The 24,253-nt window shown below is 39.9% G+C and overlaps 2 protein-coding genes across 12 annotated transcripts in view; one reads left to right on the top strand and one right to left on the bottom strand.

Moving 5' to 3' along the window:
* The window catches only part of ca16b (carbonic anhydrase XVI b), a 155,314-nt gene extending 134,840 nt beyond the window's left edge, over window positions 1-20,474 (top strand). For both annotated transcript variants that reach the window (XM_055010686.1, XM_023280294.3), the window contains 20 exons: window positions 305-413; window positions 512-561; window positions 647-1,388; window positions 2,466-2,604; window positions 5,182-5,273; window positions 6,988-7,079; window positions 8,384-8,480; window positions 8,586-8,668; window positions 9,099-9,233; window positions 9,336-9,470; window positions 10,450-10,622; window positions 10,752-10,887; window positions 12,568-12,714; window positions 13,153-13,246; window positions 13,709-13,785; window positions 13,882-14,010; window positions 14,175-14,321; window positions 14,491-14,633; window positions 16,127-16,262; window positions 17,813-20,474. In XM_055010686.1, coding sequence (XP_054866661.1) covers window positions 305-413; window positions 512-561; window positions 647-1,388; window positions 2,466-2,604; window positions 5,182-5,273; window positions 6,988-7,079; window positions 8,384-8,480; window positions 8,586-8,668; window positions 9,099-9,233; window positions 9,336-9,470; window positions 10,450-10,622; window positions 10,752-10,887; window positions 12,568-12,714; window positions 13,153-13,246; window positions 13,709-13,785; window positions 13,882-14,010; window positions 14,175-14,321; window positions 14,491-14,633; window positions 16,127-16,262; window positions 17,813-17,959 — 3,003 coding nt within the window. In that variant the 3' untranslated portion in view covers window positions 17,960-20,474. The remainder of the gene's footprint in view (window positions 1-304; window positions 414-511; window positions 562-646; window positions 1,389-2,465; window positions 2,605-5,181; window positions 5,274-6,987; window positions 7,080-8,383; window positions 8,481-8,585; window positions 8,669-9,098; window positions 9,234-9,335; window positions 9,471-10,449; window positions 10,623-10,751; window positions 10,888-12,567; window positions 12,715-13,152; window positions 13,247-13,708; window positions 13,786-13,881; window positions 14,011-14,174; window positions 14,322-14,490; window positions 14,634-16,126; window positions 16,263-17,812) is intronic.
* Window positions 20,475-21,975: 1,501 nt separating this feature from the next.
* Window positions 21,976-24,253, bottom strand: part of cadpsb (Ca2+-dependent activator protein for secretion b) — a 68,422-nt gene continuing 66,144 nt past the window's right edge. For all 10 annotated transcript variants that reach the window (XM_035952858.2, XM_035952860.2, XM_055010688.1 and 7 more), the window contains 2 exons: window positions 23,351-23,455; window positions 21,976-23,258 (listed from right to left, as the gene is read on the bottom strand). In XM_035952858.2, coding sequence (XP_035808751.1) covers window positions 23,082-23,258; window positions 23,351-23,455 — 282 coding nt within the window. In that variant the 3' untranslated portion in view covers window positions 21,976-23,081. The remainder of the gene's footprint in view (window positions 23,259-23,350; window positions 23,456-24,253) is intronic.

Below are 24,253 nucleotides of genomic sequence, written 5' to 3'. Positions count from 1 at the left end.
TGAATTATTTTAGTGAAATACTTGCTCTGCAGCAATTACACATCCACTCTGAGACCAGTTTTAATATAAGTAAAGTCATCTGCAAATTGCAAAACACAATTACATTAAATGGGAGACGAAGTTCCTAAGCGACATCGAACTTGTGGGTCATAGACTATTGACAGAACAGTTACTCAGCATGGTATATTTTCATTTTTAGGAATTAGGAATGGGAAACATCGTCACTTTCAACTGTATTTTCACTGCAACTTCAGTTATAATTTAGTGTAGTTTGGCAAATCTGTGTTTGTCTGTTCTCTTGCAGAAAGCCGTCATCACTGATGTGTCCCCTGAAGTCCTGTATCTGTTCAGAGTGCAGGCAGTATGTCAGCATGACCTGCGCAGTGATTTTAGCCAAACACTGTTATTCAGAGGTACGTGGTCAAAGCTCTCTAACTAATGATGCATTATGTATTTTAACTTTGTACTTTTTCAATGTCATAGACATAAAATCCTCCTTTTTGTGTTCCAGCCAATACAACAAGAATATTTGAAGGGTCTCGTATTGTGAAGACTGGGATGGTTAGTTAACTGAAGATGGAAATATATTTTTTCCATTCCTGTGACACTGTTGGGTAACCGTTTTTTCTCTGCCTGTCTCCCTTAGCCCACGATTTCTCCAGCATCCTCAGCCGACATGGCTCCCATCAGCTCTGGTTCCTCCACTTGGACGTCCTCTGGTATCCACTTCAGCATCGTCTCTATGGCAACAGGGATGGGCCCCTCGTCTAGTGGCAGCCAGGCCACAGTGGCATCAGTGGTGACAAGCACCTTGCTGGCAGGCTTAGGTGTTGGCGGAGGGGTCATCTCTTCCCTGCCCAGCTCTGTTTGGCCCACACAGGCGCCTCAAGCCACTCAGAACCCCACACGTCCGTCTGCCTCACCTGCAAAGTCCAGCACAGAGCAGGCAGCACCTCAGGGCTCGGAGACAGACAGCCCAGCTGACAAGAACCAGGCTGCACGTGAGGGGGAAGAGGAGGAAGAGGAGGGCGAGAGAGAGGGAGAGCAGGAAGAGGAAGAGGACGAGAAGAAGAGAAAGAGCAAGACTGCACCTAATAACGAGGAAAAACAAGCGAACAGCACTGTGGCCAAAGAGCCTTTAATCCCCACCCCCGCATCCACAGCCAAAGAGAAAGGAGAAGGGAAACCGACGGTTAAAGGTATCACAGTGCCTCCAAGCACTGGTGATGACCAGTTGGTCAGCATGGAGACGAAACCCACAGATGTAAATGCAGTCTCCACTCAGGAGCCCCGTAATGACAGTGCAGAGATGCAGATTCCCCAGAGCTCTACACTGTCTCCAAAGAGTGGTAATGGGAACAAAATCTGGCCTTTCTCTGTCCACACCGGTGAGCACACGTCTTTTTTTCACACAGATAAGACACATTTTAAACCTCTTTCACACAGAGAAATCTTCTTTTGAACTCTCAGTAAGCCTTGTTCTTTTGTCAGCTATCATACAAGGCAAGACTCAAAGCATGATTCTGTAAACACTACCAGCAGTTATGGAGCCCAATTTAGCAGAACAAATAACTTGATTTAAGACAGTAACTACACTGGTTACCATCTCGGTCAAAGACAAAGCTCCACGCTTTTGTGTCACTACAAGACAGAGGCCTCGAGGAAAAAATAAGCTTTCTGCCAGAGGGGTTCTGCCTCAAGGAATTCCTTTAAGTGTATTTCTAAAGAGTTTGCTTCAAGGGGAAAGCATTTATGAGGATTTTTTTTTTCTCTCCCCAATACAGTGTTAGAAAATGGCAAGTATGGTGAACATTGATTAAAAACTGTATTCAGGCAGTCAGTATTCATGATATACAATTTGCTATTTGCACAAAAAAAGGAACAACAATGTTCCTTTGAAGCTGTCGGGGGTGTCAGCTCAAGTAGGTTTGGGTTGAAATTATTTTATTGTTCAATTAGACTTAATCTCCTGTGATGTGTGTGTGTGCGTTTATTCTGTCCCTGATGTCAACATTTGATGGTAGGGATTGTGCGTCTGATTTTACCTTAATAGGCCTTTAGGGTTATTACGCTGTATGGGTATTTTTCTAAACTAAGCAAAATATTGAGCTCAGGCTGGGTGCATTGTTGTCTGTCTAGGCTTTGATTCTGGAAACAATTCAAGGTCTTCACACTAAACACAATCATGCTGTCACAAATCATTTTGTGAACATAATAGAATGAGTGTGGAGAAAGGTTTGCGACAGAGTGAAACTGAAGAGCTGTCAGAAACACATACTAATAATTGGGTACACCAATTTTCAATTCTGATTTCATATATAAACAAAAGCCATTAGTGTTTGGAAGGCATACTCGGAATGTATTTTAGAAAAACCGTTCATATAGGCACTTAAATGCAGATGAATGTGTGTGAGTCAGTAGTATATGTATTTATACATGTAGTATGTGCATGTGTGGTCTTGCAGACAGAACCATCTTGTCCAACGTGACACGGACCTCCCAGCCAGGGATGGGCAGGATGGTGTGGATTGTCCCCTTGGTGGTCGTGTCTGCTCTCACTCTGCTGTGCCTCATCATGCTGCTGATTGTGATGGTCTACTGGAGGTAGAGTTTAATTTCTACCTCTATCATGAGGCATCATCTTACTGCTAAAACATTTGTTAGAACAGTGAAATGTCACTAATTGGGTGCTATCACATACAGAAATGTCACATTTTGATAAGGATGTCACTGATACCTCCCACAGAGGTATGAATAACTGAGTGCCCCCACGTCTCCACCCCCCCAACCACACTGGCCTTATCCGTACAACTTTTATTTTTTTCCACACTCGCATTTCGTGTTAAGTGCCAGGCCAGCATGCATGTCTGGATTTTCCAGTCTGCTCAACACAGTTTGCCCGTGTCTGTTTCATGTACATCCATCAGTCTCAACCAGTCTGGTAGTGAGGCTGCTTCCTTGTCTGCACTTTGTACATGAGGCCCATCACCCACCTGGGTGAGGGGCAATAGATGTGAAGGCCCTGCAGTGCCATCATGGGTCCCAGCTGTGTCTTCATCTGCTGGGCTAATTTCCAGCCACGCTATTGGAGCCCCAGTAATTACACAGGCCAGGCCACAAGCACATGTCGGATGGTTAATGAGTTACAAATAACACCATGGACCATTTCCTCAGTTGGTCCTGTGGATATTTACTGCCCAACTTGTGTGGGATTTTATTTGCTTAGAGTCTGAGATTCTTTTATTTTTTGTTATATTTGAAATGTGTTTTATAAATTCTTTTGATAAGACTTCTCTTTGAGGATCACTGCCGCTAATGTTTCCAGCACCTTACCCTGGCAGATAATATAAGAGTGTGATCTAAACAAAAGCCTGGCTATCAGCTCTTTAGAGGTGCAAAAAACAGACAACTGAAAACAAGATGACTGCAGCGGATTCAGTTGGTGGATGAATTACTGAGAGTTGTGGTATTTCAGCAGAAAAGCAGGGGAGAACGGAAATGGCAATTGCAGCTGTTGTTGTGACAACTAAAACAGTTAACAGACAGTGGCTGCTTCCCCTGGGGAAAAGGCCATGATGAAGGATGAAATCAACCCGTTCACACTCTCAGACTGTCTTGATGACAAAGCAGCTATTACAGTCAGTGAGTTTCTCTGGCTGCACGTTTTGGTCATTAACAAATCAACACAACAATCAGTTTGATTTTGAAATGTTAATTTAAAAATACGTGACCAGTAGATGATCTAGTGAAGTTTAATACACTTGACTTGTTTTTAGCTCATTCATTTTGCCTGTTTGGTTAATCTTAGGTTATGAGTCTCTCTACATTGGAATTAATTGCAGGAGTTACAGTACACATCTGGAACCCTCTGAGGCTCGAGGTGATTTTTGAAAACTCACAGATGTTGAACTGAGAACAATTCCCAACGCACGTTGGTAGCTGAGTGCTGCTGACAGCGAATCTGAGGCCTCATTCTATCTTTTTTTTTTTTTTTTTTTTAACACCTGACATCCACACATAAAGCTCATTTCCTCCCAGTTTCTCTTCCCTCCGAGGGAAGTTTCCTTGTGCGACTGTGGGAGGGACCAGTACAGAGATATTCGGTAGCCGAAACACATCTGCATGTAAAGGGAGTCATTAGGTTGGAAGGTTGTGACGCAGACCAGGGGGGAACTCTCCTCCCTCATTTGTTTTTCACCTCTCTCTCGCGCTCCCTCTTCCTACATCTTTTATTGCAACGCCAGCTTTTTATTTTTGTTCCATCTCTCTTTAAGAATGACTAGCATCTGCTCCCTTCTCTGCATCAAGTACAGGTAGGACTAAATGTGGGATATATTAGCACTGGGATGAGACACGGCTGGTATATACATTCATTAGTATACATTGTGTGTGAGAGGGGAGGCTGGATATGCAAGCTGTTCAGGGTCATAAAGATTCCTCACTCGCTGTTTACAGCATGTTAGGATTGTTGATTTTTTTTTTCTCCTTAAAGTGGAAAAGGATGTCTTGAATATGGAATGTATTAACCTTAAAAAATGCACAACTGACCTTTTTACCAAGCTGTAATATTGCCACATAAGTAATTTTTATAGTGCTTGCAGTTTTTCATTCTGTGGCTGTGGACCAAAGACTATGTAAAATCTGAGAGGAATTGTCCAGCATGGTTTGCGAAAACTTATTTTTTTGAGGCAATAGGAATTTTCCATCAGTGAGTGCTGGATTACATAATTATGAACATTAACTTTTTGAGCAGCAGCTGCTGATGAGTTTTTCTCCAGAAAATGCCCACAAAGTGCTGTGAGACCTCTTTAAAGTGGCCCTGAGGAGGGACTCTGTTTGGATTAGTTTCTTCAGTCTTCAGTTTGCGTAAAGAGCTAAACTTGGCACTGCGCTGCAGTATGTCGCTGTGAGTTGTTTACCTGTTCCCTGTAGTCACCTCAGACTGTTTCCAGGAGCCGCTCACCGTCTCTGTGTGCGATCAGCGGTGTCCCAGCTACTCTAGGGTTTTCATTAGCAGTTTTCTGCTGTTGTCACTCTATTCAACATTTCTATGCTGATGTTGACAGACCAGATATGAGCAGCATAACACCTCCCTAATACACTCCGCTGCATCATTTGTGCTGATAGAGTGTGGTTTTACTGTGCCATTTTCACTGTACTTATGTCTCTATGTTCCTGTAGGAGATTTTTCCAGACAGCTCACTTCTATGTGGAGGACAGCAGCTCTCCACGGGTGGTGGCCAATGAGAATATCCCAGTCATCCCTATACCAGGTGAGCTGTATATCCTATACTTTGCTATAAAATTCATGTGTATGATGTTACAAATGTCCTATTTTGGGCAGTTTTCTTGATCAGTGATTCCTAAAAAAGACTGTATATAATACTAATAATAGTATTATATTTATGTACAACTGTAATAAAAATGGATTGTACATTGTGTCAGCTGTAACACAAAAACCCTGCATTTTAAGTGTAGCTAAGAACTGTTTAGCAAAGCAAGCAAAGAAGTTGAAGCAAATAATGTATAAATGATTAGCATTAATAGCAGAAGGCAAAGGATAATTCTTCAAAATAGCTTAAAAAGATGGATAACTGGTGAAATGGTTAACAGCAGTTTAATTAGTTTGCTGAAGGCAATGCATAAGTGGCTGAATAAGTGATGGTGTCAATGAAGGGTTAATTAATATGACTAAATATGTAAGCAACCACTGTTGTAGATGCTCTACTTCTAAGAATGTTCTAATATTTGACCGAAAAAAGGCTGAAACTGAACATTAAGGGAATCATAATTTACCTTTGATCTGTGTCTACTAATTAGGCACACACTGCAAGTCATCATTAACTGCCTTTTAAATGGTTTCCTGTATTACCTTGATGTACTCATTTGCCCAGTTTCAGTTCTTTTACACATGAAATGACTCCAGGAACCGCACTGTAGAAATTGTGCGACTTGCTTTTCTTAGCCCTTTATGTCTCAGACAGCAGTGTAGTGGCAGCTTGTCTATATCAGGCTTTACTTTCACCGTCGCTTAAAGCTCAGGGACATTTCAAGGCCATGATTCCATAGTTAAAGAGTGCAGCAGATGCAAGTATTGACACTGCATTCATTCAGCTTTTTATTGTTCTTTCTCTCTTTTTGTCCATCTTTCTTTCTCTCTACTGCTTTAAATGAAAATTGTGCATTGAAATGATATCAGTGAAAATTATAGTTTTTAATGGGCTCTCAATTGCTTTTATCTTTGCCTGTATTTCTAGATATTTAAATGTTTGAAATAGTGCCATGCATACATGTGAAAATGCCTATGAACCATTTTTGTCAAGAAAAAAATGGGCCAAATGAACCTTAGTCTATTACAATTTCTAGCTCCTAAAGCCACATTTCACCCAGAACCATTCTGATGAACTGATAAGACTGATAAGTCTCGTGACGCTAATACAGAGGAAAGGAGAGACTTTGATAAATTGCTAGGTTAATAAATGAGAGTTCACCTCTACGCTGTAACCACTGAGGCAAGTAAGAGCCCTACAAGCCCCAGCTGTGAGGGTATATTAGTTAAGACATTGGCCACCATCAGCAGTGATGACAGCTGGGTCCCCGGCACTGTTGTCCCTGTGTGATGCTGACCAGCCATATCAAAGATCCCTCATGTGTGATTTGGGCCTGATTTGGCTTAGATGAGACAGATGCTCCCTCCTATAAAATCTCAAAATAGCAAATATAGGTGTTTGTGATAGAGGTTGGCTTGTGATAAAAGTTCTTTTTTATTCTTTTGTTGTTTGAGACTGAAAACACTTTGGAAACAGAAGACAACAATGAATAATAAATTACAGTGGTTTGCATAAAAAAAAGACATAATAGACTCATGCATACATTCACACTTTTGGAAAGCATAGTGCCAAAAAACAGTCCCTGATAATGCAGGATATGCACCATAGAGTTTCTGGCACATTGTAGACTGTTACCACTTTTGTATTTCTCCTGCAGATGACATGGAGGCCATCCCTGTTAAGCAGTTTGTCAAACACATCATGGAGCTCTACAAGAACAACATGCAAGGATTCGCTGAGGAGTTTGAGGTACACTTTCAGTGCCGCTTTAGTTTCTGATTACTTTTGAAGCAGTGTTGTATAGATAATGATGGTTTACTTTGGGTTTAGCTCCATCACCTCACAGCAGGAAGGCTCTGGGTCTGAACCTGCTGGTGGGCTGTGGTTTTGTGCGGAGTTCCTATGTTCTCCTGCATCTTTAAATGTCCAAAGACATGCATGGAGATTCATAATTGGCAGTAGGTGTGAGTGTCTCTTTGTGTTAGCTCTGTGATGGACTGGCAGCCTCTTTGGAGTTAACCTGCCTTTCACACCTCTGTAGGATAAAGTGGGTTTTAATAATGGATGGATGGTTTAGTTGAATTGAAGTTGGGTTTACACAAAGAAGAAAAAGACACTCTCTTGCCTTATAGTCCTGCTTTACTTCATGAACCTTGTCAAGCAGTCTCGATCTGGTTGTTTGGTCCACACCATGTTCTAAATATAGTTGTCACACAAGTCCAAATGAACTAAATCAAATGGGAAAATGCACAAAGGTCTGGGAAGCTGAATAAAATAGGTCTTACGCAGAATGTATAAAAGTAAATTGGTCTTTTTTCCTGGAATTAAGTGAGTACTGATTAACTACTGAGCACAGAATTCTATTCTTTTGTGTGCTTCTTATCTGCAAATGAGCCTGGGTTTGAACAATGGTTATACATTATTTTGTGCGTGTGCTTGTGTGCAGGGTTGCTAATTTTGAACAGATGGTTGAGAGAAAGATCAGAAGGATGGAGGTTAATTAGAGAAGGTCTGTCTGCTGGTCGACTGGATAGGAAGACACTTTGTGTGCAACTAGGTTGGGAAAAGAGGCAAAAGCTTCACCCCGAGAGTATTCCTTTTAATTGGGGTCATTTGGTGTGAAGCTTGTGTGCATGATTTTAAAATGCACCACAATGAAGTTGTATTGGAAGTGATTACTGTGTTTTGCGGGTGACTGAATGGACTGTGGGGTTGTGAAAAAGAAAAGAATCAGTATGTTCTACTGGAGACTTGAGTTCAAGGCCCTGTGGCAGTCAGCATCTGGTCTGCTGAAGTGTCCTTGGCTGAGCCACTGAATCCCTGCTGGAGGTTCAGCTTTACAGTTTGTCACTAAGGTCCTTATGCAGAGGGATTTTTTTTTTTTTTTTGGAAAAAGAAAAAGGTTTTCCCCTCAAAAAAACAATATTATTACAAAAATAGCTATTGTAAAATCACAGTTGAAGTAAATATAACTTCCGCACACTGGGTAATTCCATTAGATCTCCTCTCCTTGTTTAATGAAATCCATTTCTGGCTATTTTTTGTCTCTTCAGGAGGTCCAACGCTGCACAGCCGACCTGAAAATCACAGCAGAACATTCCAATCATCCCGACAACAAGCACAAAAACAGATACATCAACATTGTGGCCTGTGAGTCAGCTGTAAAATCTGATTACGATGTCTACTGCTGTGGAATCCAATAATGTTTTAATAACAGGTTTTCATCCTTTTAATGAGTCACAATGCTTTCCCTAGATGACCATAGCAGGGTGAAATTACGAGCTTTGGCAGGGAAAGATGCCAAGCATTCGGATTACATCAATGCCAACTATGTCGATGTGAGTTTTACCAATCTTTTGACATTATTCAAGGTTCAGAAGTCTTTATCCAGACCTTGGTGTGGTGTTATCTTTTAAGAGTCTGAAAGGTTGTGAAATGCACTTGCTTCAGCTGGACAGTGAGTGAAATGACTCAAAAGTGTGTTGTGAAAGAATTATTCACAGAGCTAAACACTATGCTGACAGCTTTACCTAAAATATCAGTTGAGGTGTCACAGTTACAAAGCTGGCAGACAGTAATAAAAATGGAGGATATATATTAATGATATTGATTGATGCATAAATACTCAGTTTCTGTCAGCTGAAGGAGTGGATTTCATGACCTACCAAGTATACCAGTTATATCGGCTATATGAGGCGCTGTGGGAAATTGATACATTATTGATTGCATCTTACCAGTAAACAATATTGCACTATGCTCCTGTTTCAGGGTTACAACCGGCCCAGAGCTTACATAGCTGCTCAAGGTCCTCTAAAGTCTACATTCGAGGACTTTTGGAGGATGGTGTGGGAGCAGAACACTGGAATTATTGTTATGATCACAAACCTCGTGGAAAAAGGCAGAGTAGGTTCATTTTCATCATTCGCAAACCAAAATAATGAAACAGCGATGACTGTATGACAAACATGCTACAATATCACTCACTATGCATGCTGTGTCTTTCAGAGGAAATGTGACCAATACTGGCCGACAGAGAACAGCGAGCAGTATGGAAACATTGTTGTGACACTGAAAAGCACTAAAGTGCATGCCTGTTACACACTGCGCAGATTCCTTATAAGGAACACTAAAGTTAAAAAGGTAACAAAGAGTTGCCCTGTGATACATCTGCTGAAAAGCCATTTTTCTAGGAAACATCGATAGCATTGTTCAATCAAGACCAAGCAACTGTTCAACAATTTTAGGTGACCCAACAATTGGTTAGACTTATCTAACACTCTTATCTTAGGCATGATGTTTTATTATTTTGTCTACATACAGTAAGAGTTTTGTTACATTTTTGGGGAACTTCTTGTATTCATGCAATTTAGCATTAATTGGAAACATCTGCTTAAACTAACCTAACCTGCAACTGACACAGCATTGTTATTTTGAGGTATGTTATGTTATTTTGTGGATTGCAATTTCTCACATTTTGCTCAAATGTGAGGTCAGAAATGTCAAACATATTACAGCTCTGACTCTTACATCTTAGTGCATCTTTGTGAGCATTTGCTTATTATTTTTGTTATTGCTAGTGTAGTTGCTAGTGTCAGAACAGTAACTAGTTGCTCCAAGCAGGTACTGGAAATTGGTATTTAGCCACAACTTCTCTTCATGTTGCAACTTGTTTGTTTGGTGCAACTATTTAATTTATGATTTGTTTCATATAGTAGCGCTTTGTTTGGTGTTTCCTGAGCAGGTTACAGTCTGAAATACAGCTGTATAAAGCTGCAAGGACGTTTTAAAATATTTAGTAATGTAGAGTCTTCACTGTTGTAACTTGTATAGCATACTGTAAAACTCTGCAGAGGTACAGCATTTTGTTATTGGAAGTGTATTCTATTGCTTGTTGATGCATACATTAAACACATTTATTAGATATTGGCTTCCACAACATTGCATTGTGTATAATGTTCTAATTAAATCTCCATATACTTTTCATAAATGCTGAACATGAGACTTGAACTGTAATGTTGCACTGATGAGTGCATGGCCTGATATTTCTCTCCATTTTCAGAAACTGAAAGGATGATACTGTATTTGTACCAGCATCACATGTCCTGCTCTCATGTTTTAGGGTCAGAAGGGGAATCCGAAAGGGAAGCTAAATGAGCGCATTGTGGTCCAGTATCACTACACTCAGTGGCCTGACATGGGAGTGCCAGAGTACACCCTCCCTGTCCTCACCTTCATCAACCGCTCATCAGCGGCTCGTACTGCAGACATGGGCCCTGTCCTGGTGCACTGCAGGTACATCATTATTACTGAGCTCCCAGGCTAAATGAGTGTTACTTATGAGTGTTAGACTCATATTTGCTGGCTTAGTTAAAAGCTCCCTCTAGGGGGCTTGCTCATATTGTTTTGTGCTTTGCTCTTCAGTGCAGGGGTTGGGCGCACAGGAACATACATTGTCATTGACAGCATGCTGCAACAGATCAAGGACAAAAGCACAGTTAGCGTCCTGGATTTTCTCAAACATATCCGCACACAACGCAACTACCTAGTCCAGACTGAGGTAAGGAAAATAATCAGTTACTTTGGGAAGCTGAATTCCTTCTCTAAAGGTCGTCTGTGATTAAAGATGCATAAGGAGTTATGAAAGCCTTTCAGTTTGATACTCCAAGCTTGGGTAAAGGTCACTCTCACTGCAATTTCAGTGCAACACACAGTATAAACCATAACACAGAAGACTGTATAACATCAGAATTAGTCCACACTTGCTGTTCTTAGGCCACACTTGTATATTTGAGTTTTGGACTGATGGTGGATTTAGGTTATCTCTCTGTACTCCTTAACTTCTGGACATTTAAGTGCCCAAATTTTACCATAGATGCTGGTATATATGTGTGATGTTGTTCTTTCTTGGCCCCATTTAAAGGTGGTTTTTGTGATACTCAGAACCACTGAAAGTTACTAGAGAATGAGACTTCTCCCATCACATTTTATTGCAACTGCAAAGGTCATGTACAAGAGGGGCAATGAAAAATAATCTAGCCCCATCCATTAGCATTATAAAATACACCACTGATTGGCCATAACGAGTTGTTGTCCTCTCGAGTTATGTTAGCTTCACTAAACCTTCATCTCCATCGACCCGCTCATGTCTGTTGCACTCTGTATGTGTCTGTTTCCACATGTATTCAAATCCAACAGTGGAAGGATGGGAGCAGACATTCAGTGTATACTGTATATTCCACAAACTTTTGTGTTGGAGGTCACTTTCCATAATCTCCACAGAGACAGCCAGCAGTTTCAGAGGGAGGGACTCAGGTGCATTAATATGCTCTGACATGCACGTGGCTCTGGTCCAGCTGCCAAAACATACAAGAAAAGAAGCTCTGATTACAACACACACACAGAGGAAGTGCAACTTCATTCTCTAAGGATGCCATTACTCCACTATATCTTTACATAGCTGATTCTTGTTTGCTGCTATATTAAAGCTATATTTACATTCAGAATTCACTGTTAGCTTAAACTATTAACTAGCCCTGTTCTATAGTTCTATCCAACTACACTTCAGAACCAAATATTGTGTTTTTACTTTATTACATTTATGTGACAGCTGTGTACATATACGTATATAATAAAATCTGCTGAAAAATATAGTAATACAAAACATAATAAAGCATACGTATGCCTAATACACTTAATGCTTTATATATAATAGCACTGTAACAGCATTTGTAGTCCTATGTTTATAGTTACCACTATAAGTATAACTGTACTTAATACACTGTGATGTGATTCAGTAAATAATGCTTCCCAGCAGTATATAAATTAGTTTATTAGCCTTGCCTTTTCCAGCCTAAACCAGAAAGTAATGCTTTCACATTAATGTGTCCAAAGTTAAAATGCAAAGTCTTTTTTTTTTTTTTTTTTTTTTTTTTTAGATTCTGAAGTGTGGGATTGTTCATAATTTAATTTCATTTTAATCCTCTAATGCTTCTTTTCATTGCAATCTTCATATCAAGAGAAAGAGGCTCTAACCATATCTTTGACCAGTTAAAAACTTTTGGGATTCATTACAGATCACTTTTTTAAAAAATTCTCTGAAACAAAACAGTATGAGAACGTAAGTTACATCTATTGGAACACATCACAGTTTTATATTTGTCTGTCTGTATTCGTTGACATGAAATATTTCATATCATCTTATGTCTCTAGACACTCCATGTCTTCTGTGTCCCCTTAGGAACAGTATGTTTTCATCCACGATGCTCTGATGGAGGCAATCCTGAGCAGAGAGACAGAGGTGCCTGCCTGGCAGCTGCACAGCTATGTCAACAGCATCCTCACGCCCAACTCAACAGGCCGCACACGGCTGGAGAAGCAGTTCAGGGTGAGTAAACCTGCTCAGAGTCTGACTGGTCCAGTTAGACGAGCTGTCACAGTCTGTAGTGGTGCCATCAGCTGAATTTGAGGTGGTCTCTGGGTCAAAAGCTTGTTAGCAACATGCGCGGTGGCTTTCGAGCTCCTGACGGGAATAGCTTGAGAGTGTCTCTGATGTTATAATAAAGTCATGTCTGTCACCCCTGCTGTCTTATGCAAAGCTTGATGAATGTTTCATTAAGCTCCTGCTCTTTCTACACAAGGAGAGACAAACTAATTGCTCCCACATAATGTCAGTTCCTCCCCAGCTTCACATGCTCATTATTAATGTGAAAGGCTTGCTGTTAATTTTGGCTGTTAAACAACTTTGTATCTTATTTTTTTATGTTTGATTTTAATTTGCAATGACTCTGAGGACTAAATTTGATTTTGCCTTCTCTCTCTCCAGCTGCTGACTCAGTGCAACACGCGTTTTGTGGAGTGCTTTAGCGCCCACAAAGACTGCAACAAGGAGAAGAACCGCAATTCCTCAGTGGTTCCTTGTGAGTATTTACCACAGTTGTTGCAGTGGAGCTGAAACCAAGATCATGACGAACATAGAGATTTGGCTGTTGGCAAATGTTTAAATTTGAAGAGTACATTAGCATGTGGATACTATTTAAAGAATTTCCATAAATAGAATCTGTCCTGTGTTTACTTTTTCCTGTTTGTAGAAACAGAAGAAAATAAGTATCTGACTCACAGCATTTCCTAATCTAGCATTTTAGATTTTTCCTATTTTTCAGTCAATAAATTATTAAAGACAATTCATATTCCAAAATTAGAATCTATTTCCATAATCCTATAAGTTAATCTTTCTATGCGTTCCCAGCACCCTGACAGGAGAAAAGGAGGTAGTTGTTGCTATAGCAACAGTCGAGACTGGTTATAAATGTGTGCATTATTAGACAGAGCAATATGAAAGAAGCCTGGGTTGTGATTTAAAGCGTGTTTTTCTCTCTCAGCGGAGCGAGCAAGGGTTGGACTCACCACTCTGCCTGGCATGAAAGGAACAGATTACATTAATGCATCCTACATAATGGTACAGTTTTAGAAAATGATAAGTGTGTCACAATCATCCATCTGTATGAGTGGTCCGAGCTTTAGAAAGGCTAACGGCTCACCTCTCTCACCTCAGGGCTACTACAGGAGTAATGAGTTCATCATTACCCAGCATCCATTGCCCCACACCACAACAGACTTCTGGAGGATGATTTGGGACCATAACGCTCAAATTATTGTCATGTTGCCTGACAACCAGGGCCTGGTAAATATTTATCCTTTTTCTCTGATGATGTTTCGCTGTTTTTTTTATTGCTTCTCTGCAGCAGCATACACATTTGCACAAAAAAACAGCAATACTAACAGTAAAATGACTCATTAGTGAAAAACTTTGATAAGACAGGCACCTGTGTTGCTGTTTCCATGCAGGCTGAGGATGAATTTGTTTACTGGCCAAGTCGGGAAGAGGCCATGAACTGCATCGCCTTCACGGTCACACTCATAAGTAAGGACAGACTCTGCCTCTCCAATGAGGAGCAGATCATCATCCACGACTTCATCTTAGAGGCTACACAGGTACCTCTTCCTCTGCCTCGCCACATGCACCCTCCTTAGTGTTTGATTGCTGAGACATGAAGCATAACAAGTTGGGAGTTCTTGATGACTCATGGTAGTTGTTCACTGTGATGTGTGGAGTCCTATGAAAACATGTCATTGGTTGACACTGTTCTTCTGTGTGCGGCAGGACGACTATGTTCTGGAGGTGAGACATTTCCAGTGCCCTAAATGGCCAAACCCTGACTCCCCTCTCAGCAGCACCTTCGAGCTCATCAGTGTCATCAAGGAGGAAGCCATGACTAGAGATGGCCCCACCATCGTACATGACGAGTATGTTTGTGTTTACCTCTATTGTTTCCTCTACCAACACAGGGAGTGTATAGTCGTATCGTTAAGTACCCAAGGGCCTTTATTGCAGGATTTTCATGTGTAAGTAGAGTTTACGTGACTGTAAGGCATATCTTTTCTTTATGCTTCAGTTTGTATTCCTAAGGTCCATTCATAACCTAGACAAGGCTATAAATTGCTGTCCTCATAATTTTCTCACACATTGTTGGTCTTGCTTATTGTTTTTTTTTTTTTTTTTTTTTTTTTTTTTTTTGGGGGGGGGGGGGTCTGAATCTGGATTTAAAAGGTTCAAAAGTTCTAGAAATCTCCTCAGAGGTTTAATTATTTTTTATTAAACCTGGTGAAATTGTTGTGTTTGCAATGGTAGGATGGAAATTAAGCTACTAAATGTTAAGATGTTTTCATGGCTCGGGGTTTGAAAGCCCTTAGACTCTCTCTCCTGACATTGATTAAAGCCCTAAAAACTAATCACTGTTCATCAGAATAATATATTAGAAGTATTTTCATCTTTCTCAGGCCTTCAAATGGCCTAGATGTAACTCTACATAGTTATGAGAATCTAGTATCCCTGTCTTTATCTCCACTCGTCCCTCCACTGTTCAGCTGCAGCCTGAACTACCTGCTTTCCTACGACTCAAACATTGTAAAACTGCTCTACGATACACAATAACAAGTTGTAAAATCACACAATTCAGCCATACATGTTTTAATCCAAAACTGATTCTGAAGAAAAGTAATGATACAGAGAGCCCCACGATGCAAGTTGTGACTGACAATCTCTGACTGTATGAATCTGTGGTTTTGAGGCTGTCATCAGTGTGCTGCAGTTCTAAGACAGATATGCTGGGCCATGGTGTTGGCTGTTTATTTTATTCATGATATGTCTTCATGATTTAAAGGAAAAAAAACATACCATATGGACATGTTAAACACTTGATTTTCAACAGGAGAGTGTATGCCAGCACTGAGAATACACAGGCTACTGCCAGGGTAAACAAAAACGCCAAGTCTTTCAGTAGCCAGGCTTCTAGGCTGTCTGTGTCTACTGCACCTCAGCTGCTATTAGTGTAAACATCGGCTATCTGAGTCATCCTCCTCTCAACTTCCTGACAATCAATCACACTTTTCTCAGGGTGCTGTCTGAAAGTTGTCACAGACTAAATAACACACCACGATGTCTCCCCATTTGTTTATGTCAAACGCTAACGTCATGGAGGCAGTTTCTTGCATCACATTTTATCCTTTTATTCACTGCAGTGTATTTTATCCTGGAAACTGCTTGTAGGTGTCAGAGCTGTGCACATACGTTAATATACAGTCAGCTAGTGAAGATGATGATGGGATTCGAGCACTAAAACCACACAAGAAAACAGCCCTATTCCTTGTCTTCTGAGGTGACGAGGACTCTGGCAAGGTGTGATGTAACACTGTTTAAGAGCACCTGAGCAGGATGAAAGCTGTGATTGTCCTCTCAGGTATGGAGCTGTGTCAGCGGGGATGCTCTGTGCCCTCACCACGCTGTCCCAGCAGCTGGAGAATGAAGGAGTCGTCGACATCTATCAGGTGGCGAAGATGATCAATCTCATGAGGCCGGGAGTCTTCACTGATATAGTAAGTTTACTCCAATGTAAAAGACAAACCGGATGGATTTGGGGTCAGTCGCTTTTAGAAATTAGGAATCTTAAAATTTAAACTTGTCCTCATCTATATTTTGAGAACATTTATATCACAGGTATGTGCTAGTCAGCTTTGCAGTTGAAGTGGTCGGTTTTCTGCTGCACATGTCTACTCTGTAGTTTGCTAGAAGGAGGCTGAATATTGGACTTGGATTTGTCAGGTGGCGACAAACACCACTCCAAATGACTCTAAAAATGAATGTTCTTCTTTGTCCTCTGGATGTGTGAATTGATTTGTGTTGCTTGCTTACACATTCACAATCTCAGCTTCATTCAGTGACGATTGTTAAGTCTTGTGTTTACAGCTTGATCTGCTGCCCACAAGTGACCAGGAAATCAATTCATACTGCTTGAAGCAACCGTTAAAGCTGCATTGATCAATTTCTTGTCACCGGTGGGTGGAAAAACAAGCCGGCAGACACACACAACAACCACCGTCACTGCCTTACATATATCAAGCACACTTTGGAGCAACATGGGCATTCATTCAGTCCCTTTTTTTTTTTTGGCACCTGTTTAATTCAAGTACAGTATCCTCTGTTGTTTTAGGCCTATTTTCTCTATCAGCTCCTAACGAAAATAACTGGGGCTTTAACCGCTAAATGCTCCACTGTGTTCAACAGCCACTTGGTAATAAGTAAGCAGTAGTATTTCACTTTCGACAAGAGGTCAACAAGACTTCTGTTGAATAAACTATACAGTAAATGTGTGGCTATAAAACTGAAATGAGTTAAAAGTCTGATATTTGGCTTTTTTTTTTCATTATTGACAAATTTTTGATAACTGAAATGCGTCACTGTGGTCTGAGAAATGTCTCCTGAGCAGAGAGAACAAGAAACACAAGCTAATGCCACAAACCAGGAAATTAGCTACTTCCATAGTGGCTAATGGTATGTTTGCAGCTAGCGGCAAAGTTAGACAGCAGCCACACATTACACTGAAACATGGAAAACTATCATTAAAAATGCTTTAAGATATGGAACTTTTTGGGCAATAAAAGTGAGAGAACAATGAAAGATAAAGAAAATAGAGAAGAACAGCAGATGTAACTGCAAGAAACAAACTGCTCAACCTCAGTAGAGCCCACATTAACAGAGGAGAGCATCCTAATTTAATCATGCTTCTTTCTATCTCACATATCCTTTCTATTTCTATTTTACATATCCAGTAATAGTCACCTTTAGTAATGAAGAAGCCTGATTATGAATAACAGGTTCTCTGCTATCACATGCTGTTAAAACATTGCATTTAAATACCAGTTATCTGTCTTTCTTCATAACCGTTTTTTGGCATCAGTCCTAAGAGTAAATAAATAAAAATAACAAGCAAAATAAAACATATCTGTCGATCCCTTCTTAATTCTTTTTGATTTAGTGTTTGTGACAGAAACGTTTTCTAATCCAGGTATGAGGAAATGTCCTTACATGAAATGTAGGTGATCTGTGGTGGTAATCTGTTGTTTGTTGCATGTTTGTCTGTACACAGGAGCAGTACCAGTACCTTTACAAAGCCATGCTCAGCCTGGTCGGTAACAGAGAGTGCAGCCTGAGCCCCATGCACATGGACACTAATGGGGTGGTGGTGATTGCAGACGAGTCGGACCCTGCGGAGAGCATGGAGTCGCTCGTCTGAGGACATTCTTACAGGCACTTAATTTGTAAAATTCTGAGGCCTTTTTTGCCAGACTATTGATTAAATGAATAACCTTATTACTTTTTATACTGATGAAAGTTTTTTGATATTTATGTTTTTGTCCTTTACTTCTTGTCTTAAACGTTATCCTGCTGAGCGTTTGCACCTGTTTTAAGTTGACATGAGGAAAAAGCAGCTCTGTCCAGTTTGCACTATACTATCAGTGTTACTGCCTAAATCCAGTGAGTGAAAATTCTTCACAGTTCCAACCTGGTATCACGACAAAAAAACAAACAAAACAAAACTGGGATCTTGGACCGTATATTGAGACAAACCTGCTGAAGCATGAAGACCAGGACGAGTGAAGGCCATCCACTTCCGATCATGTCTCAAAACAGAAACATCATAGCATAGCCCAGCATGCATTATGCCACTTTGTCACTTCAATCAAACTAACTGTTCTGAGGCCCCGCTGCACATGGGTGAAGCTTTTTATCACACGTGAAGAGACTCATACCTGCCTATATATTATTGTCCCAGTATCTCACTGCTGTCTTGTAAAATGTACTTATGGCTTATTTTCTTGAAGTGTGTTACAACATCTAATGTGAACATTTATTGCTTTTTACAGGGATTTATATTGTTATATTGTTTTGTAATATATATATATATACACATATATATTATATCCTTAACAGCCAACCAAGTTTTTTTTTTTCTTTGTACTTTTGCCTATCTGTCCACTGGCCTTTGATGTAGATTAATATTTTTGGAGCTTCTGAAGCCTACAGATCTCCAGACACATTTTTTTCCAGCGTTCCTTTCAGCTTTTTTAACCTCAGTGGTCAAAGCTCAGTTGTTAACACATGTAGTAGGTATCTGTACTGACACAATGCAATGCCCGCATGAAGTATTCACCCTATACAAAGTTTTTCATGTTTTATTTTACAGCTTTGAATCACTGTGGAATCATTTAAGATTTAGATTTCTCACCAATTTAAAAAATACAATAATGTCAAAGTAAATATTTCAAATGTTACCAGATTCATTCAAATTCATTTCAAATCATAAAATTGATTGCACAAGTATTTGCTCCCTTCAAGGCCGTGTTTTGCAGTTTTGGCAACATTTCTAACTTTGGTTATTTGAGGATAGGTCAGCTTTGAGCATCTCACTACTGTAGTTTTTGTTTCCTCGGTCAATCAATCAAACTTTATTTATTTATTTATTTATTGAGCATTTTTCATACAGTTAAAAAATGCAACACAAAGTGCTCAAGCACTGCTTATTTTTTTAGACTTTACCACTTATTCTGGACTGTACTGAGGTTTAGATTCTGACTTTGGCCCCCCAGGACATTAACATTATTGTTTCAAAGACGTTCCTGTTTCTTGGAAAAATAAATCTTCCTGCAGGAATTCTTTATAGTTCACAGATTTACTAGATTTTATCGCAGAGAAGCATCATCACCAGGCCTTCTGGTGAAGATGCTATTCAGTGCCTTGGAAATGTTCTTAATGCATCTCTCTGATTGGTTCATTTCAGTACACAGTCACCAATTTGTTATTTTATTATCCCTTATTAATCCCACGAGGGGAAATTCAGATTTTCGCATCTCTCCCCAATTGGGGGAGTCAGAGCGCAGGGTCAGCTGCGGTACAGCGCCCCCTGGAGCAGGAAGGGTTAAGAGCCTTGCTCAAGGGCCCAACAGTGGCCACATCGGGGCTTGAACCTCTGACCTTCTGATCAGTAGTCCAGAGACTTAACCGTTGTGCCACCACTGTCCCTGTTTTTATTTTTTTATTTTTTTTATTTTATTAAATAAAAAGAATTGTCACTTGTCGTCATAATGTAATTTTGTCAAGAAATAAACTATGTAGCTGTTAGATTTAGATCCTGGTATATTAAACCTAAAATTACTCGTCATGCTGTCGTTAAGCAGAGGTTTAAACGCAACTAGCGGTGATTTAGACCTTAGAATAAGATGAATATATATGCAATCAGTAATACTAAATTTTATTTGCTCGTTATTTACATCAATTTGTAGATTTTTTTTTTTACTTTGACTTCTGTGGATTGGTTGCTAATAATCTATTGACTTCCACTCAAAGTTGTACTTAAATAAAACATGAAAAAATCCAAAGACGGTGAAAGCTTTTTATAGGCACTGTAGTTTCTTTTTGGGGGGTTGATGCTTTATTTGTAACCAAAGATGTGGTTCCAGTTTGCAACATGTAAGTGGTTTTGTCCTGAGACCTATTTAATCAACTACAACTTAAAATCAAAATTGTTTAATCTTACAGTACAGATTTCCAATGTGTGAATTTAACCGGAGTTAAGCATGTTTCTGTTCTAGCCTCAGGAACTCACCTACTAGTAAATAATCAGACTTTGTGATGCTTTCCTCACATTAGAAAATAAGGTTTAAAATTCTGTAAATGGTATTTTATTTGGGCTGATATTCCATCTCGGCATTATTTTGTGGCTCTAATTATAAGCCCTTCTCAACCCTGAACACCCCTCTCTCTTGATTGATTTACTTGTATTCTGTGATGAAAGCTTTTTGTTTTTTCTGGCAACATCCACTTCTCTATCAAGGGGGAGTTTGCTTAATCCCTTGAAAACTCTCCAATATTTGGAGAAAAGTCCAGATTGCCGATCTCTTAGCTTCACATCTAAACTTTTCTTTTCCAGCAACTGTCAATCTTGATTTTCCTCCTTTGTATGAATGCCAGACTTCTTTCTGTTTGATATTTCTGCTCACATTTAAAACACGAGTGCTGTTGCTGCACACATTTACTTCAAAAAAAAAACAAAAAAAAACAAATTATGTAACCTTTGTGATCATAGAAGTTTATATTTTCATACAAAGATTCGGTTTGTATTGTGGCCTTGTAACAGATTGTACTTTTGTGGAAAAATGATTATGTGAATCTTCGCAGCAAAGTCCCAACAGTCATAGCTGCTCCTCTGAGCTCTGTGCTGTTTTACAGATTTTCCTGACAGTCCAGGCAGCCAGTGTGTTCGCCTCAGCTCATTTCAACCAGGTTGGTAGTCAAGTCTATTTTGTAACTTTAAAAAACACACAAAAAAAAGGTTTTGTCCATCATATCACATGTTTATATGATAGTATCATAGCAGTATATTTCTATGATACTGTTATATACCATATTATAGTGTAATAGTGTTATTTAATAGGTAAATTGTATTGCTATACATTAAATAAAGTCTGGCTTTGGGTGCACTGCATCCTTGTATTACATGAATCTACTGATGGATGAGTTTTGACTTTAAGCAAATAAGGAAGTTGTTCCTGCTGTTGCCCCCTGCTGTCAGTGTGTCGCCAAACAACAGTGGTGGAAGGAGAACACAAGAAGTACTGAGGACGTATGTATAAACTGCAAGTTAATACAAGTCATCATGGTGGACGTAACTTTCAATACTTGAAACTGTGTGTTCTGTAAGCTGCATAAGGTGTTATTTTATGTTCATGATCACAAAGTTGTGAAATCTGAAGCTGCAGAGTAACTATTATAATGTATGCTATGATACATGTGGAGGAGTGAAGAGTTCAATATTTCACTCTGAGAAGTAGTGTAAACCGGCATGAAACAGAATACCAAGTACATCAAAACTGCACCAAAGAATCTTTTTTTTTTTCCCCCTAACACTACATTTTTGGTAAGCATTACAAGGCTGCCACATTAGCAGTCAACAGGCAACTACCAAGGGATTACTTTGATACTGAAGAAACCAGTTCTGGAGTCATGCGAAGCTTCGATGATTTCTAAGCTGATTTATGGACTTCTGCTCACAACTGGAGAACATCAGCAGAATGTAAAGGTCACACTGAATCCAATACTGTGCTTTTGAACTTTGCAATGCTGTGACTCCAAGATGAAGTAGCTTAAGTAGAGTCCTTGAGTAAATACTTTCCACCACCACCAAACCAGTAGGGTGTCGACACAGTGACAAGTAATTGTGTCTCAGGTGCATTTAGGAAACACGACAGCCAATGCACATGTACAATAATTTTTATTTAGAGGCCACAGCTCTTGCATATTACAACTGTTGGCTTTCATAAGGCAAAAGCAAGAATGAATCCACCAGCTAATTCACACAGAAAACAGAAAGCGTTAGGGGAGGGTGGGAACCCACGGGCATGCAGCGATGGCTCAGAATGCAATGTACAGCATTTTATATTTATATATATATTTATAGAATATATACAAAACAACAGTGAGACCCAAACAAATGCCAGACATCTCATTCTACACAATTACAGAACAAAGACAGACCAACTTTTTTTTAATAAAAAAAAAATATTTTTGCTCTTTTCTCTGTAAAAGTGCAACTCAATTAAAATAGAACCTGTTTCAAGGTCTTTTTAATGTTGAAATAAAAATAGAATCTCCCAAGTTATCAAAATGGAGCTATGAGAATATTGCATCTCTAGAATACCCACTTGTTGAAGTTCAAGATTCCTGTTGAATCGTGTCTAATTAGTAATTGAGATGAAATCACATAGCATTGACACATGATAAAAATGCAGGTCTAGACTTACTGTTGATGTTAAGAACAGTGAGTAGACAACAGTTTATCTGGAACAGCCGTAAACAAGTACAGAGGATTTTATTTTCAGTTTGAAGCAGTTGGCATTCACTTAAAAACAGACAAGACAAAGAAAAGCGTCCACACACTCATCATCACGACAATGTACCATTAATGAATGTAGATTACGACAAAGAAGCGCCATATAGGTTTGCATTGGACAGGGACACACCTATTAATCTCACTCAACATTGTCAAACAAATGGTTCTCCATATTGCTTAGTAACACAGAAATGAATTTAGAAATGAATGAATCAAAGATAGGTGCTATCTTTATCATGACACAGCTAAACTGCCCATCATGGTTATTTTTTAAACATTTTTATTTTTATTTTTCTTCAGTATAAGTACTATTTTTAAAGTTAATAGTTCCTTCATAGGCATTTCGAGCTGACAAAGAGGTCCTAGAGTGGCTATCTGAGTTGGTACATGCATCAGTAACCAGGCTAAAGTCAAAAGTGTGAGGGGGGGGGGTTTCTGAGGGAGGAGCTGGAGTGTCAGTGCACGGGCTCTAGTCGTCCTCTTCATCCTCCTCGTCGCTGTCTTTCATGGAGATGCCCTGCATGCCTCCTTCCCTCACTGAAGCGGTGGCCTCCTCCACGGTCAGCCTGTTGCGCACCGTGTCGTACATCTTACTGTTCAGGGTGGAGTCGAGGACGCCCTGCAGGCGGAAGTCCCGGTACTTTTTCTGCAGAGAGGACGGAGAAGCATCAGTGCTGTGGGGGAGGACTCGATCAATCCTTGGCGTCTTGTCCGCCCAGCAGGAGTCTGCTGTCTTACCTTGGTAATCCTGATGAGGATCTTCAGCTGGTAGACGTGGAGCTGCTGATCCATGCGTTCAGTGAGCCAGGTCCCCAGCAGGTTCATGGTGGCAGTGTACCATTGCTGAAACACAAACACAACTCTCTCCAGCAAAACACACACTCACACACATACTCGAGACACGGTGGCACAAAACTACCCTTTTGAGACACACGGACACAACTACAGCTACACACTTCCAGTACATAATGAAGTTAAAGTGTGTGTATTCAGGCATCACCTCAGGAAAAACTCTGCACGGTTAGTGAGGATTAATATCAAATCTCTATCCTACTTCACATGACAGACATTCTTGCATTTCGTGAGTCAGAAGTGGGAATCAATGCAAGTTCGCAGGCTGTCGTAACGTAAGAATGAAGTTATGCTCAAAATAAATAAATCTTACCAACTACAGGAAAATTACAAGCACCAGTACAGTGTGCTTGTTTCCACTATTTGTTGTGGTCATGAATGTTACAAATCCTTTCTCTACTCGGTTTGCCTTCTGTCATCGTCTACTCCTTTATACTCGAAGAGTTCATAACATCATTAAATACAGATTACTGAGCCACAGTCAGGGTTAAAAGTTCTGAAGTTAAAGCTGTTATTTTTACAGTCAAATAGTGAGTAGAATTCCTTCATCAGGGCTGTGTGGGCAACAACTTTTATTTACAACATATGTCTACCAAAATGGTTCTAACTTTGGCCTGTATTTGTGCTAAAGGAGTAACTCTACATTTTGCTCTAATTTAGCTGAGAAGATTGAAACCACTCTGATGTATTTAAGTAACTTATAAAACCTGCTGACAGGGAAACTGTTAACCTGACTCTGCCCAAAGCTATAACAAAGTCCACCTGACAACTTCTCAAGTACTCAAAAAT

This window comes from Amphiprion ocellaris, chromosome 5 (assembly GCF_022539595.1).
Source record: "Amphiprion ocellaris isolate individual 3 ecotype Okinawa chromosome 5, ASM2253959v1, whole genome shotgun sequence".
Taxonomy (NCBI): domain Eukaryota; kingdom Metazoa; phylum Chordata; class Actinopteri; family Pomacentridae; genus Amphiprion; species Amphiprion ocellaris.
This window is presented reverse-complemented; position numbering and strand designations above follow the sequence as displayed.